This window comes from Dermacentor andersoni, chromosome 2 (genome assembly GCF_023375885.2).
Source record: "Dermacentor andersoni chromosome 2, qqDerAnde1_hic_scaffold, whole genome shotgun sequence".
Classification (NCBI taxonomy): Eukaryota; Metazoa; Arthropoda; class Arachnida; order Ixodida; family Ixodidae; genus Dermacentor; species Dermacentor andersoni.
Window position 1 is genome coordinate 59899202 of NC_092815.1, and position 13987 is coordinate 59913188.

A 13987-nucleotide genomic window follows, 5' to 3' on the forward strand; every position below is an offset into this window, starting at 1 on the left:
CTCCCAAATTTTTGGGATTGTCAGAGTAGAAAGCAAGAATGGCCGCGTGCTGTCGATGGTTTAAAACGCCGCTTTCGAGAACTTTCGCGCGGCTCACAGACGCACTGCGCCATAGGACGCCAAGGAGGACAACTATATCTTTGCTTTCTAAGCAGTTCGCTTTTTCCCCACAAGACGTAAATTCTTTAACGCACTCCGAATTTCCGCGATCGTCAATGTAGGAAGCAAAAATAGCCTACTCTGGGAGAAGTGCGCGTGCTTCGAAAGATTGCAGATCTAGCGATTCCGCTGCCTTTGCGGCTGGTCTAATCGATGGATCGAGCAGCAGGGAGTCTGAGGATGCGGTATTTTCGTCGGACTTTGAGAGCGACGGCGATGCAAGCCAGCCCGGAACACTGGCGGCCACTGCCCGGCATGCCAAACTGTACTGCTTGCACTTAAATTGTTGTCGTAGAATACCTGTACAACGAAAAATTTTGATTTTCTCGGATATAGTGCCTATTAGACAACGATACATTCTGTATATATCATAATTTTGTTACATATTTTTCTTAGTAGATACAAGCGTGTCTTTACAATGTTTGTTCAATTTTATCCCACAATTTTGATTCTGGCAATTTATATATTCTTTACGACATATAGCTCGTTAATAACACTTTTATGCGAGAAAAGTGCATCCATTCCGCTTTTGTTTATGCATTACACAAAATACTGAGCGCAGCAGTTCCTTCAGAAGAAACAATCGGGCATAACCTACAGAAAACACCTATTTTCCCCATGGTATACGGAAAGAGTTAAAGAGCTTATACAAAACCTTTAAAATATTTCTTTGTTTTCCCGAAATTACCAAGACGACAGATATTTCTTACACACAGGAAATAGGGGCGCTCTTATACCTGAGACAGACGACAAGTTCGACATTTTTAGATTAATTATGAGCTTTCAAAATTATTACTGAATACGCGTCATCTAATGTCCAGGCGTTACACAAGGCATGCATTTGTTTTCGCATGTTAGCGCGGTGAAATATCTGAGGCACTACATTTCTACTTCATTAAAGTAGGGGCATGTTGTGAGCGACGAACGATAAATGTTTAGTTTTGTACGTTAAGAACAATCTTTGTAGAAAAATATTTTTTTGAAGCATTCCAGAGTGTCATTGTGCCGTTAACCGCAATTTGTGTCTGAGTTCTAAAGCGAATGTACAAGACGCCAACTTCAGAATTGTTGTACAAAAGGTAAAATGACCAATTTATATTGCGGCGAGATATTCGCGTTCTTGGCTTGCTTAAAAGGATTGATAATAATTACATAACTCTGCTTTTTCACCTACCTTTATGTCTCATAAAGGTTTGTAGTTGGCTTCTCCACTGTCTTCGCTGAACTAAGCAAGGCAACTCGTGTATATTCAGTAAAAAGAAAGGGAGTGTTATGGATAATGTATAGACAAAGTTCCAAGTGTGGTGGTGTAATTGCAGTTATTGCAATAAATTATGCTTGCAAAAGCTCCGCAGGGTTAAAGTGCGTTTCTCGAGCGGCGCAAAATTGAAACTGCTGGCTTTGCGTAACTACGATACCACCGAGACGCCATTAAATGATAGCAGGGGGTACACTATGACAAATTAGTGTGCGAAGCACATAAAATACAACATTTGCAAACAAATTCATTTATGAAGTACTAGAATATCTTTATTACTGCTTAACACTCCGGTCTTTTTAATTACACGACTTCATTGAAAATACTCTGTGTGATTCATTCCTTGTAATTAAATTGTTTTTCTAGTAGTGAATCGTGAACTAAGTAATTCTTTTTCACCTTGGTTGCAAGTATGGTTGTACTATGCAAACTGCTACGGTTATATAGATGCCACATATTCTATGTATTTTCTATGTTTTGCCCCCCTTACTCAATGCCTCACTTTGAAGCCTGTAAGGTATTTTAAATAAATAAATAAATAAATAAATAAATAAATAAATAAATAAATAAATAAATAAATAAATAAATAAATTCTATGGCCTCTTTAAGATTGGTTTCTCATTGCTTAGAGATATCTTTATGTTACAGAAAATTCATATTTGGCGAAAATGTTATGTCTTATTCCTAGGCGAAATCCAAAGTACTGCGGTTAATTAGGGCGTGTGCAATAAATTAAGCATACACGCGCTCCTAAGCGTACGTATGTGATAGAGCGGAGCAATATTTAGCACGCAGTCTGGCATGACTACAAATTTCACTAAGATTAAACTTAGCAGAACTAGGCTGGCCACTGCGTCAAATATGTGTGCCAAGGTCAATGCGTGGGAATCCAATACAAGTTTTGCAAGAGATTCAATACTTGAAAGTGTCACTCTGCTGCTACCAGCTGCCTCTCCCAACGTCCCGAGAGAACTCTGCGTTGTACTAAGTTTATATTTAGCAGAAATATGGGCCATCTTAAGTGAAATGTATCGCCAAAGAATACCATTTATGGCTTATTATAAGCATTACAAATAATTATTAGGAGTAACACGATGGCCAATGTTTCGACGATGTAAAATGTGTGTAGTTTAATTACTGTCTTTGTAACGTTTCCTTAGAATGTGCTCAAAAGTGTTACATGTTGGGAAGCTTTAAAACGGACCACTATTATACGGGCAACAATTTAGAGCATGAGATTCAACTACAGGTAACTTAGAGAGAGAGAGAGAGCAAATGATAAATTAAAGGTAGGGAGGTTAACCAGAACTGAGCCCGGTTGGCGACCCTACACTGTGAAAAGGAAAAGGTGGACGGAAAGATTAAAACAAGAGAAAGTCCACTAGGGATATCATTCGGTCACTCAGTCCGGATCACAGACGCTGACTCAATCCGGTAGCTTTAAAATATCGCAGCAGCGCTTTTGTGGCCCTTTGTAGCTTCGATATGCGAGGCCATGGTCCTAAGGTCTTGTTCAAGGTGAATGGCTTTCTATCTAGCTGATTCAGAGCTGTGCAGAAGTGACGTCTTTCATTTCGAAAGATGGGCAGCATCACAGTAGATGTTCTGTAGTTTCCTCGCAGGCATTGCACTCGCTGCCTGCACACCGCACGCATTGCACTCGGCGCTATCAGCCATTCCAATCAAAAACAGTATACGCATTGGTGAATGCGACGCCCAAGCGTAAGCGACACAACACTGTTTCCTCATTACGCGTAAGCTCTGGTAACAGCCGCAGTTGCATAGATGGGTCGAGGGAATGCAATCGATGCTGAGTGAAATCAGGTGTGTGCCACTTCTCCAATGTCATACGGTGCGCTAGCTGCTTAGGTGTTGGGCTGCGTCAGTCCGCGATAAAGGTACAGCAACAAGGGTTGCTCCATCGTGTGCTCTTCTAGCAGCTTCGTCAGCGAGGTCGTTGCCGGAGATGCCGCAATGGCCAGGTGGCCACTGAAACACGACGTCGTGTCCTTTCGCGATCATATGATGGTGCATTTCTCGTATCTCCGACACGAGTTGTTCACAGGACGCGCGACGAAGAGATGACGGAAACATTGTAAGGCTGCATTCGAATCGCAGAATATTGCCAACCGATTAGCCAGACAGGTGACTGAAATTTTCATTGCAACTGCACAAAACAAACCGCTTCGCTTGAAATTGGGTTGTGATTCGGCAAGCTAGCAGAAGTCGGCTGTCTTTTTTATTATAACATCAGAATTTTTGCTTGGTTTGTGCTTGTAATAAAGGTGAGCTTTACCGGTGGGTTGCCCAAGTTGAAGCAAGGACAATGTTTGCGCTTGCTATGCGTCGGTTTGAAGCTTTTCTTTTCCTGTTCGCGTGGTTGTTATGTTACAATATGCGAATGAATATTTTTGCAAACTGTAATGAAAGTGATTTCTCATAAAGATATCACTTTAAAAAAGCTTTAAGCTTATGCAGCCAAGCTAGTTTCAAGACAAGGACAATCATCCATATCCTATACTTACCACGGTGGCTCAGCATCTGTTAGAAAACTCAGATAGGCGGAGACGCCAGATTTCTCTGCATTACAGGTAACATCGTTTTAGCTGGTACAGGATCCACAGGTACACGTAGTGCAAGCAAGTAAACCTTTACAGTTTCTGGCGAGTTTCGTGCCAGCCTGAGAACACTGCTAACTACTCGCACCTTCACCAAACAGCAGGTCAAAGCGCCATCCCTTATGAATAAACAGTTTGTCATCTTCATCATGATTCTTTAGACGCATAGATTTACTAGGCAAATATGGGAGTGCCTAGACCACAGAAGTGGCGCTATCCTTCCAACTCTGCGACCCTAGCTCAAGACACCAATATGTGCCACCTGTTGTGGACTTGGGCTGGGCCCGCGACATATTTGGGAGCCCTTGCTCAGACTATCTGGCCTCGGCAGTGACCAGCATGGTGACTTCAGTGTTGTCCGAGTCAAGTAGAGTTAATATGATTGTAATCACAGAGCTTCACTGGAATTCCTGCATGATGCAGGATTTGTTTTTATAAGCTTTTTTAATTTTTTACTATGCCCTAAAGCAGGCCCTCCTCGAAAAAAAAAGGAAGCTAAGCGAGAGAGTCTGAAACTGAATACGAAGGATCACTGTTTAGTAAACAAACTTCTACTTCCCTAGCACCTGCTCTTTATGTGTAACAAAGAGAAGCCACTTTCCGTTTCCCGTTTGCATGGAAAGCACCGGGAACTTACCCTCCCCCCCCCCCCCCCCTTCCGATTTAGTGATGTCTGAGGAATATGGATGAAAACAAACGAAGAGCTAGAATATTTGAGTACCTCTATATAAAAGACGATGACTCCCAGCAGAGAAAAGGAGCCTGAGAAAAAAGAAAAACATAGGTACTAAACTTAGTTTGGGATGAACGGCTGACGTAACAGCGTTAAGTCGAAGATGTAGAAACAGTATGAATAGGCGCAATGTAAGGAAGCCAGCGGCAGGACTGCATCGTGCACGTAAATGAGCCTCGCAAAAGGAAAATGTTATTGAGAATTCCATGCCCTAAACTGTTTGAAGCCAGATCAGGCTGCATGAGAAGTCAGGATTATAGCAGCAATTTTGCCGTTGACGACAGTTTATGCGTAGGGTTGTGAAATAACAAGGAAATTATTGAGGAATTTTTGCTAGTGTGTGATCACTAAGAGATAAAGGAAGAGGCAATTATTCTACTCGACGACATAGTTTGTAAAGTTAGTTAGACAAAGGCGAACTAATCTGCTGTGAATAACAATGGAAGACAGATTGGTTATCTGTGGCATAAAATTTGGGAAAACAAGCATCGTTAAAAACATAATATTTTTTTAATGAAAATAAAACTTCGTTCGCTTTGTTACCATCATATATGGATTTTGAAGGTGGATAATCGAGACAGCAGAAATTAAAAACAAAAGTTAGGGAGATACTTGGCTGCAGCCACCGCCCCGTTTCAAAGAGCATGTTAAGTCAGTCACTGAGTCAATCTGCCCATCCGCCCCCATCTGCTTACCCTCCACTGATCTATCTGCCAGTCCTGCGTCGCCATTACTTTGGCCCAATGGATTTCGGCAGACTTTAAGAAAACAGCTACTTTGTTCCCTGGATCCTGATCTGAACCTCCACCTTCTACATAGCTTACCACGACGGGAGGTAAGCCTCATATGTCGCCTATGACTTGGAGTAGCTTTTACCAATGCGTACTCTCACCTCATCGGAATGGCAGAGTGGGAAGTTTTGCGGGTGCAGAGATGACAGCGCACCTTCTGTGTAAGTGGCGTCATTTCAATGTACAAAGACAGGTGCTCAGCCCCACACTTGACAAGATTGACAACCGTCTCCTTACGGAAGGCAGAAATCTTGGACCCTGGTCCCAGCCGACGTCGCCACGAACTGCGTTAAAAGCACTAGTGCACTTTTTAAAGGAGACGACTCATTGAAAAACTACAGAATGCGCGAACTGGTGCGTTCCATTTTTTTATCGTCTCTTGTTTTCTTATCTTTTCTGCCTTTACCCCTTCCCCTGTACAGAACAGCCAACACGAGAGTTAATCTGGTTAACGTCAGTGCCATTCCTCTCTTGTTTTCCTTGCTCCTTCCTCCGTCCATACGACTGAAAGTCGGCGACGATGTCAAGGTTGCCATTCAAAAATAGGCTTAAATTTGTTATCATAAGTCACTATGGACAATGAAAAAACAACAACAATAACCTTGAAGAGGCATCATATTCTAGGTATATGAATGGTGTCTTTAAGAAATTATCATGTCAATGTTCGCTTCGCTATCGAGGCCGACATTCAGAGGGCGTTCATGGAGTCAGAAATATTCTTGAATTACATTATACGAAAGGAACATTCTTCGTGTTACGTTACCCATGAGAATCGGAGTTTGCAGACAAAACTAATTTGATGCAAGACACACACACACACAAAAAAAAAGGAAATGAGATGAGCGTGCGACGAATAACATCGCAACACACTGCAAAGCTTGGTAGATTCCAAGCTGGCTGAGTGCAAACTATGCAGGTCTTTTATTTCATCGTGGAGACAGTTTTCCTGTTGTGGCTACCTCCATGTTTGGGTATAGCAGTGCATGCTGGAACATCCCGATGATATGCGATACGACCGCCTTGATCACAGGAGCCTCATGTGACGATTATCGTTGGACAGGAAATAGCGTCGCAAACAGCGGCGTTAAGCAAGCGCGTCGCTCTCATATATAGCGCGTGCGCGACCAGTCTCGTGCACGCCTCCACGAACTCCTGGCAGTCCTGATTGCGCCGAAGGGTTGCAAACGTGACAAAGAAGAGGGCGACGTCAACGCGCTCAGGGGCAGACCGCTGCGCGAACTGGTTTTCTGCCGCTGACGACACACCGTCGGCCGCCCGGCCACCGCTATCTGAAGGAGCAACTCGAGACGGCCGCCAAAAGGGTCGGCGGTGGGGAAGGCTTGCTGGTCGCACGAGGAAAACGCCACACGCGACGCGTCAAGCGCTGAGCACAAGTCAGCGAAAGTACGTATTCTTGTGCCTTTCTGCGACGTGTGTTCTCTTCCAGTTCTGGCAAGCTCTTTTTAACAATGATTGTTGTTAAAGAAAATCTAGTTATGCAGAAGAACAGCGAAAAGAAATAACTTTGTCTGTCGAAGCGGCACGCGTTTTCATTCGCTTACCGTGAAGAAGGTACAGCAGCTCACGTAAACCAAAATATAACAGCGTGAGGGGCAATGTACGTGCCGCGCAATCAACATACTGCGAGCGCGTGAACATTTGTCTGCAGCTTGCGTGGGGGTTGTTCTGTGGCACTTCCGCTGTTTACCGAGAGCGCCCTGTCTCGTGGGTGCACATGTAGGGTCGGTGCCGCTTGCCGAAACCAGAACCGCTATTCGGTAAATTTCTTGCTTCATATGATTCATAATTCATATGAATTACAGGAAATAAATTTCAAAGTCTGAAATTTTTAAAGAAAGAACAAACAGCACTCATTTTATATTCTGACTTTTTCATATATTACGCTCTGTCAATCAGTCCACATGGTAGTAGTGCAGCTCTGGGAACAAACGAATGATCGACAGACTTCGCAGTATATTTGAGATGATGACCGAAAATTAAGGAGCAAATATTTTACAGAAGTTCGGTAATAGTTGTACGAACGTATTTATTTTCAAAAGTGTTCCTGTCCTCTTGTATATTGTACTATATACTTTTATGTTCGTTTACGCCTAGCTATCGTCTATAGAGTAGTACAGCGATAAGCTCTTCAACACAGCAGTGTGGTCATTTTGATGCTTCCACAATGTCTGTGCGCAATGACACTACTAATAATGAGATCAAGCGTCGTTATTTTTGATCACATCACCATCATTATCAACAACAACGAAATCATCGTCACCATCATCCTATTTATGTACCCTGCAGAAAGAACGTCTCACCAGCCATCTACATTATCGCTAAGAGCTAAATAGAAATGTCCAGTGGTAATAACTGAAATGGTTCTGGCTAGATTTTCCTTTATTGAGTGCTAAAAAAGAACATTTGTCACGCAGAATTAAATTGCGGATGTTAATGCAACATATACGCCATTATTGGCTTATATTCTGAATTTTGCGCTTCGGCATAGTGCGCACTTTATGTATGCACGAGTATCTCGCTTTTGTATTGTTCGATTTATATACAAATTTCATTTATTTCTCCTTAGGGGCCCGAAAGCATTACATAAGGGGCACATAAAGACATGTAAACATCTCTTATAAATTACAAATATAGCATTAAGCAGGCGTAGCGATGAGAGTAGTACATGGTTCTAGATTAATGGTTGGCGAAATAGGCATATTGGAGTGAACAATGCAACATGACTGCCGTGGTTCTTGTGCAGTCAACAGGGGTTTCTCAGCGAGTGGTAGGTGGGGTGGGGGTGGTTGTCATTTGTCGGCCACTGTCCTGCCTGGTTGCAGTGCTGCGCAGAGTGGGAAGGGTGCAAGGAGAAGAGAGGACGGCCTCGCCCTCCACTTGCAGCGCTACTTTGACTAGACTTGCGTTGTTATCGGCTATGCTTGATTCCGGCGCCTCTTTACTAGCTTTCCGTGCCGACAGAAAAACAAATGATAGTGATAATTATTTAGTAGAGGCATTCGATGTCGCTCGCAGCAGGCAAGCAGAACACGCTATAGAATGAACTTGAGCAGTCGAGAAAGTTCTTGTTACTGTTGTACTTCGTCTCACTCCCAACAACATGCGCTCATTTGCGTTATATTTATTATGTCAACATTACGATTTGTACCAAATTTCATGGGATTCCTCGCTCCTCCTGTCCTCACGCAGATAAAATTGCCTATTTATTTTTGTCCTTAAATTTACCGTTTACTGTTTTATTCAGGTACAAGAAAAAGAAGCGATGGCTGGTATTTCTCATCTGCTCCTTTTCGCTGCCCTCTTCTACGGTAAGTGTTCCGTGCAAAATAAAGCAATGTAACGGTGCGGTAATAGCAAATCTGTGAATACAACTTGAGTGCCAAAAGATTTAGTAGCAGCTTAGAACTTAATTTTCCGGCACCCGTTGCTCAACTACTCGCTATGCTTTGTGCCAGTGCAAATTACACATCAGCGACCGCTGCGACAACTGGAAAAAAAAAAAAAAGAAGCCGAAAGGTATGCTTCTTTCATATTCACAGTTGCCTGGGCGGGCGGTGCAAGGGACTCCAATGCTTTCATGGACCAGATCCTTCTCCAGAAAATGCCGGCTCTTGTACGATCCAACTCAAGACTCTATCCCAACGTAACGATCCCAGAATTTAAATTCAAGGTGGGTTCACAACGCAGACTCAGCTGCTAACAATCTTTTTATTTCAGCTCACGCGTCGTGTAACATTCCGGCTGTTACCTGGGCTTCCGCTAAATGAGAAAACAATGCTGTGTCGGTTACGCTTGGGCGTCAACATTCAGCAATGCATATACTTGTATGATTGGAATGGCTGATAGCGCCGAGTACAATGCCTGCGATGTCGAGGAGACTATAGAGCATCTACTGTACTACTGTCCCTCTTTTTAAAATGAAAAACATGACCTCTGCACAGCTCTAAATGAGTTCGATGGAAAACCGTTCACCTTGAACAATACTGTCTAGCGTTCGTGTTGTCTTTCTCTTCTCGTCCGTGTTCAATTGTGCGCTGGAACGATGTTTCATAACACCTTGAGCAAGATCTTGGAACCATGGCCTCGCATATCGTAGCTACAAAAGGCCACAAAAGCGCTGCTATGATATTTGAAAGCTACCGGATCGTCACCGTCTGTGGTCAGGACTGAGTGACCGATCGATATTGCCAGTGGACTTCTTCGTTTAATCTTTCCCTCCCTTACCCTTTCCCCAGCCAACCGGGCTCAGTCCTGGTTAACCTCCCTGCCTTTCCTTGAACATTTGCTCTCTCTCCCTCTCTCTCAGCTCTATATTTTTCCGCATCGTCACTTCAGTTTCGCGCATCAAACATATAGGCCATGAGCACTACATTTCATAAAATTATTAGCGGAAAGCAATCGAGGGCTTTGTTCTGACTAAAGAAGTAGGATAAATCCTCTCTGTTTTCCTATCAGATTACATCAGAATGAAAACTACAGCATCTCTCTGATGTAAGTTTATCTAGAAGTGTGCGGTGGAAAAGAAAACACGACGGAAATCCGCAATTGAGAGGTAGGAAAGCTGCCAATGAATTAAGCAGACTTTGCAACTACTTTAAGAGTTTATGCGCGTTTTTTTTTATATTCACTTAGGAGGAGTGGGAAACCTGTTAGTGTTGTGCTGCCTGTATCAGATGAGTTTCGTTACACAAGCTGTCGCTATGCAAGTAATAATAATCGAAGCGCCATCTTGAATGAAAAAAGGTGCTGTTTATTAGATACAAAGAATATGCAAATGCGTGCTCTAAGATACAGCAGGAATTCAGAATGTCATATATTCTTGATTTGTCTATACAGATACAGCGAGTGAGAGTAGACCTTTAGATGCCTTTTGTTTATCGAACACAACTCATAATTCGCTTTTGCAGCAAAGATTGACCTAAAAAAGAAGAGAGACTTTTATTCACTAAATGGCGCACTCAAACTAAGCAGTTTGAAGTTCTTGTGCGACCACGAATTCCACGGCGTTTTCTCGTACTCGTGCCCGAATTCTTAAGCATAAAGCTGAGCTGTCGGCTGAGTGTGACAGTTTTGTTATCTGCAAGTGGCGGCACATTCTTGTGTCATTTATATCAACGAATGAGTATCACCGAGGACACGCCAAAATCAATGACTTGGATTGTGGGGAGAAGCTGCAGAAATAGTTAAGGCGTCGTCCTCACCTACCTTTAGTTTTTTCCGCTTTCTTATACACCAAGCTCATGCACAAAGCACAACCACTGCTGAGGAATGTAATAAGTAACAGCTGCTGAGGAAGTGTAATAAATCAGTTTAGATTAGCTTAGTATTTTTCCTCGATCTCCTGTTAACCACGATATTCTATGCAGTATGTGTCAAGAATGACAACACCCGGTATTTCTCCCTGCCGAGTTAGAAAACAACTCATTGGAGACATCATCTAAAACTACGCAAGGACGCCTTCATGAATACCTGTTTTGACAACAGGTAGAAGCCACCCGGGGAATTAACCGTGACCTCAAGGTCAAGATGAAGGAAGGAGCAGTGAGAGGTTTTGACACCGGGGTCCACCGCACTACTGACTGCAACCCGCCAGCGCCTGTAGCGTTCAACATCAGCATTTCCTGCGTGCTCGACTTCAATGGCATCTACACCACCTTCCTTGCCAAGGTATACGCTCTTCTATTTTACCAGCGCCTGATTAGAAAAACTGCATTCGACACGAATAATATTTGGCTACCTCGTGAACTTTACGGCAGCACCTGCGATGAATTTTCTTTCTTTTTCTCTCCTCAGTGCTCTACTTAGCAGTAGGTTCCATGCCAAACAATTTGTAGGGCAGTGTTTATAAAATATAACCCGCCGTGGTTGCTCAGTGGCTATGGTGTTGGGCTGCTGAGCACGAGGTCGCGGGATCGAATCCCGGCCACGGCGGCCGCATTTCGATGGGGGCAAAATGCGAAAACACCCGTGTACTTAGATTTAGGTGCACGTTAAAGAGCCCCAGGTGGTCGAAATTTCCGGAGTCCCCCACTACGGCGTGCCTCATAATCAGAAAGTGGTTTTGGCACATAAAACCCCCTAATCGAATTTTTTTATAAAGTATAAACAGTGTTTTCTAGTTTGTGCAAGCTACTGAGGTCGATGTGTGTATTGGTAGAAGTCATGTAACGCAGGGCGGTGCAGCATGGGTGCAGAGGTGGTGTGTTGCGTACTAATGTCTGAAATAAAGGTTGTACGCAACATGATGTACCGCAATAATCCACGCTCATGTATCCGGTTCTGTCATAGCATAAAACTCGCTTTGGACACTGCTCGAGGCTCCAAAGCGCGCACAAGTGCCACGATGTGGCCATATGTCCTGAAGAAATTGAATCAATAAAGAGGCAATATTTGAGACAATATTTCAGAGAAAAAGCACTAGGTTCTTTATAAAGGATATTTTGCAATTGGCCGCCATCGAATCATGCAAGCTGCGTCGTTGCTTAACAAGGTACTCAGGCGATTTGGAATTGCGAATCCACTTGACGCCGATTACCGGGATTTATGTTTTTACTACTAAGCACGAGGTTGCGATTTTATTCCTAGCTTCGGTGGCTTCAGTTTTGGTAGAAATGAATATGCAACAAAAGTAAAAATAAAACGCTTGTTGAAATCGGTTTTAGGTGCGTGTTAAATCTCACGCACTCGAATAATCATGAGCCTTCTACAACGGCCTCAGTGACGCTTAAGAGCGTGAAAATAACTCAGTCAATCGGAATTGCTAGTCCATGACATACGAACGCAAACCATGGAATTACAGCATGGTGTCTGATACTCTTCGTTGCTCAGTTTTCTATGACAGTTCTACACTGAATGTCAGTGAAAACCGTGTTCTTGCTTGCAAATTGGCTCCAGTTTCCACATAACCGCGAGTCCAATGCATTGAGGAATAGAATGCGATAACTTGAGTGACTGGACATTAGATACTGTTTCAATGCTCCATTTTTAGCGAACGCACAACTCTACATCGAGCCCAAAAATTGCGAGTTCTTAAACGAACCCGATATAGATTCTAATTTGCCCTTTCAATACGTGCGCAGACCGAGGGTGACAACATCTTGGGAACGGAGAAACGCGTTCCAGTCAACGTGACCGTCGTGGATACCACGGGTCGTTTCGAGGCCACGTCAGCCACCGGAAGGGCTGGCATTGTGCGAACGTTCCACATCGACAGGATCAGGCTGCGCACTACCTACGGAGACAACCTGCACCTCAACGACGCACGAAAGACAGAATTCATTCGTCAGATTGAAGAGAAAGTGATGGCTGTGCTGTACGATGCCCTTTACAACGAATACATGCACGTCCTTAACCGTGCCATCGATGGGCTGCGATTTCCTAATCCCTGAGCCGACGATTTCAGCGGTTTCTACAGAACAGGCGGACGACAGCCCGGTTTAGTGAATGTGCGACCAGGTTCACAACCGTGTGTCAAGGTTTGGCACTGGCGCGGAGCATCATAGTGACAAAAGTGCGGCAAAGTCAAATGCACGGAGAGTCATTCGGAGGGGGCTCAGGAAAGCTGTCGTCTTGCTTTTTAATTTATAATTAAATTCAAGGGGAAAAAACAACGTGCGAAGCCATCCTTTACGCCGTGGAATCATCTTGCTATTAATAAATAATATTACAATAAGTCAATCAATAAAGTCTTTGACACATGTACGCTTTGGGATTAACTTTTTCATTGTGCCCACCAGAGAATAGCACGACGGCATTCAGCCCTGTTTCGCAATTCTCGACCCATTACTGCAAAGCTGTTTGTACAACATACGGGTTCACAAGAATATACTATATTCAATCGTAATACGTGAAAAGAAGCTCACACAAGAAGCCAAACAATGACAGCTCCCAGAAGCGAAAATCTTTTCGGGTCTTGCGGTTGTTCTCGTTCACTCAACAGCGTTCGGCTAGTTTACATCCTTTGACGTAAGCCGGAATAACTTACATTCAAACGCTTGATTGCCACGATAGAGGAAAAGTATATTTACGTTGTTTCACCGTTGCTCATGGCTCCCGGCTGCAAACTCCACCAGGTTTGGATGAGAGACGTCGTCTCAGATTAGAGAGTGTGACTGCTGTGCGGGAATAGAAGGAGCGAGGGTGGTAAGAATTAACATCGAGCTCTGCGTGCATCCATCCAGACGCTGACACAGCAAGAATTATTTAAACGGACATTAAAGGCAAATGTTCAGCGGACCTAGAATGAAGTATTATGCTTTTGTAATAAGGAATTCTTCATTCATAATGAAAACAGAGCTTTTGTAAGCGAGAAAATGATGGAAATAAAACATCGTAGTGGCGTCATCTATTGTCGACTATGGCACCGCTTATTTGTGGCGTGGTGGTGGCGGTGGTGAATACTTTTATT

At 43.5% G+C, this 13987-nt stretch overlaps 1 protein-coding gene across 1 annotated transcript; it reads left to right on the top strand.

Annotated features, from left to right (window-relative positions):
- Positions 1–6688: 6688 nt before the first annotated feature.
- LOC126542238 (salivary anticoagulant protein P23-like) lies at positions 6689–13281 on the top strand. The gene is made up of 5 exons (XM_050189207.3): positions 6689–6963; positions 8825–8888; positions 9120–9250; positions 11065–11247; positions 12660–13281. The coding sequence occupies exons 2-5, from the start codon at positions 8843–8845 to the stop codon at positions 12966–12968; spliced, it is 669 nt and encodes a 222-aa protein (XP_050045164.1). The 5' UTR covers positions 6689–6963; positions 8825–8842; the 3' UTR covers positions 12969–13281.
- The last annotated feature ends 706 nt before the right edge of the window (positions 13282–13987 follow it).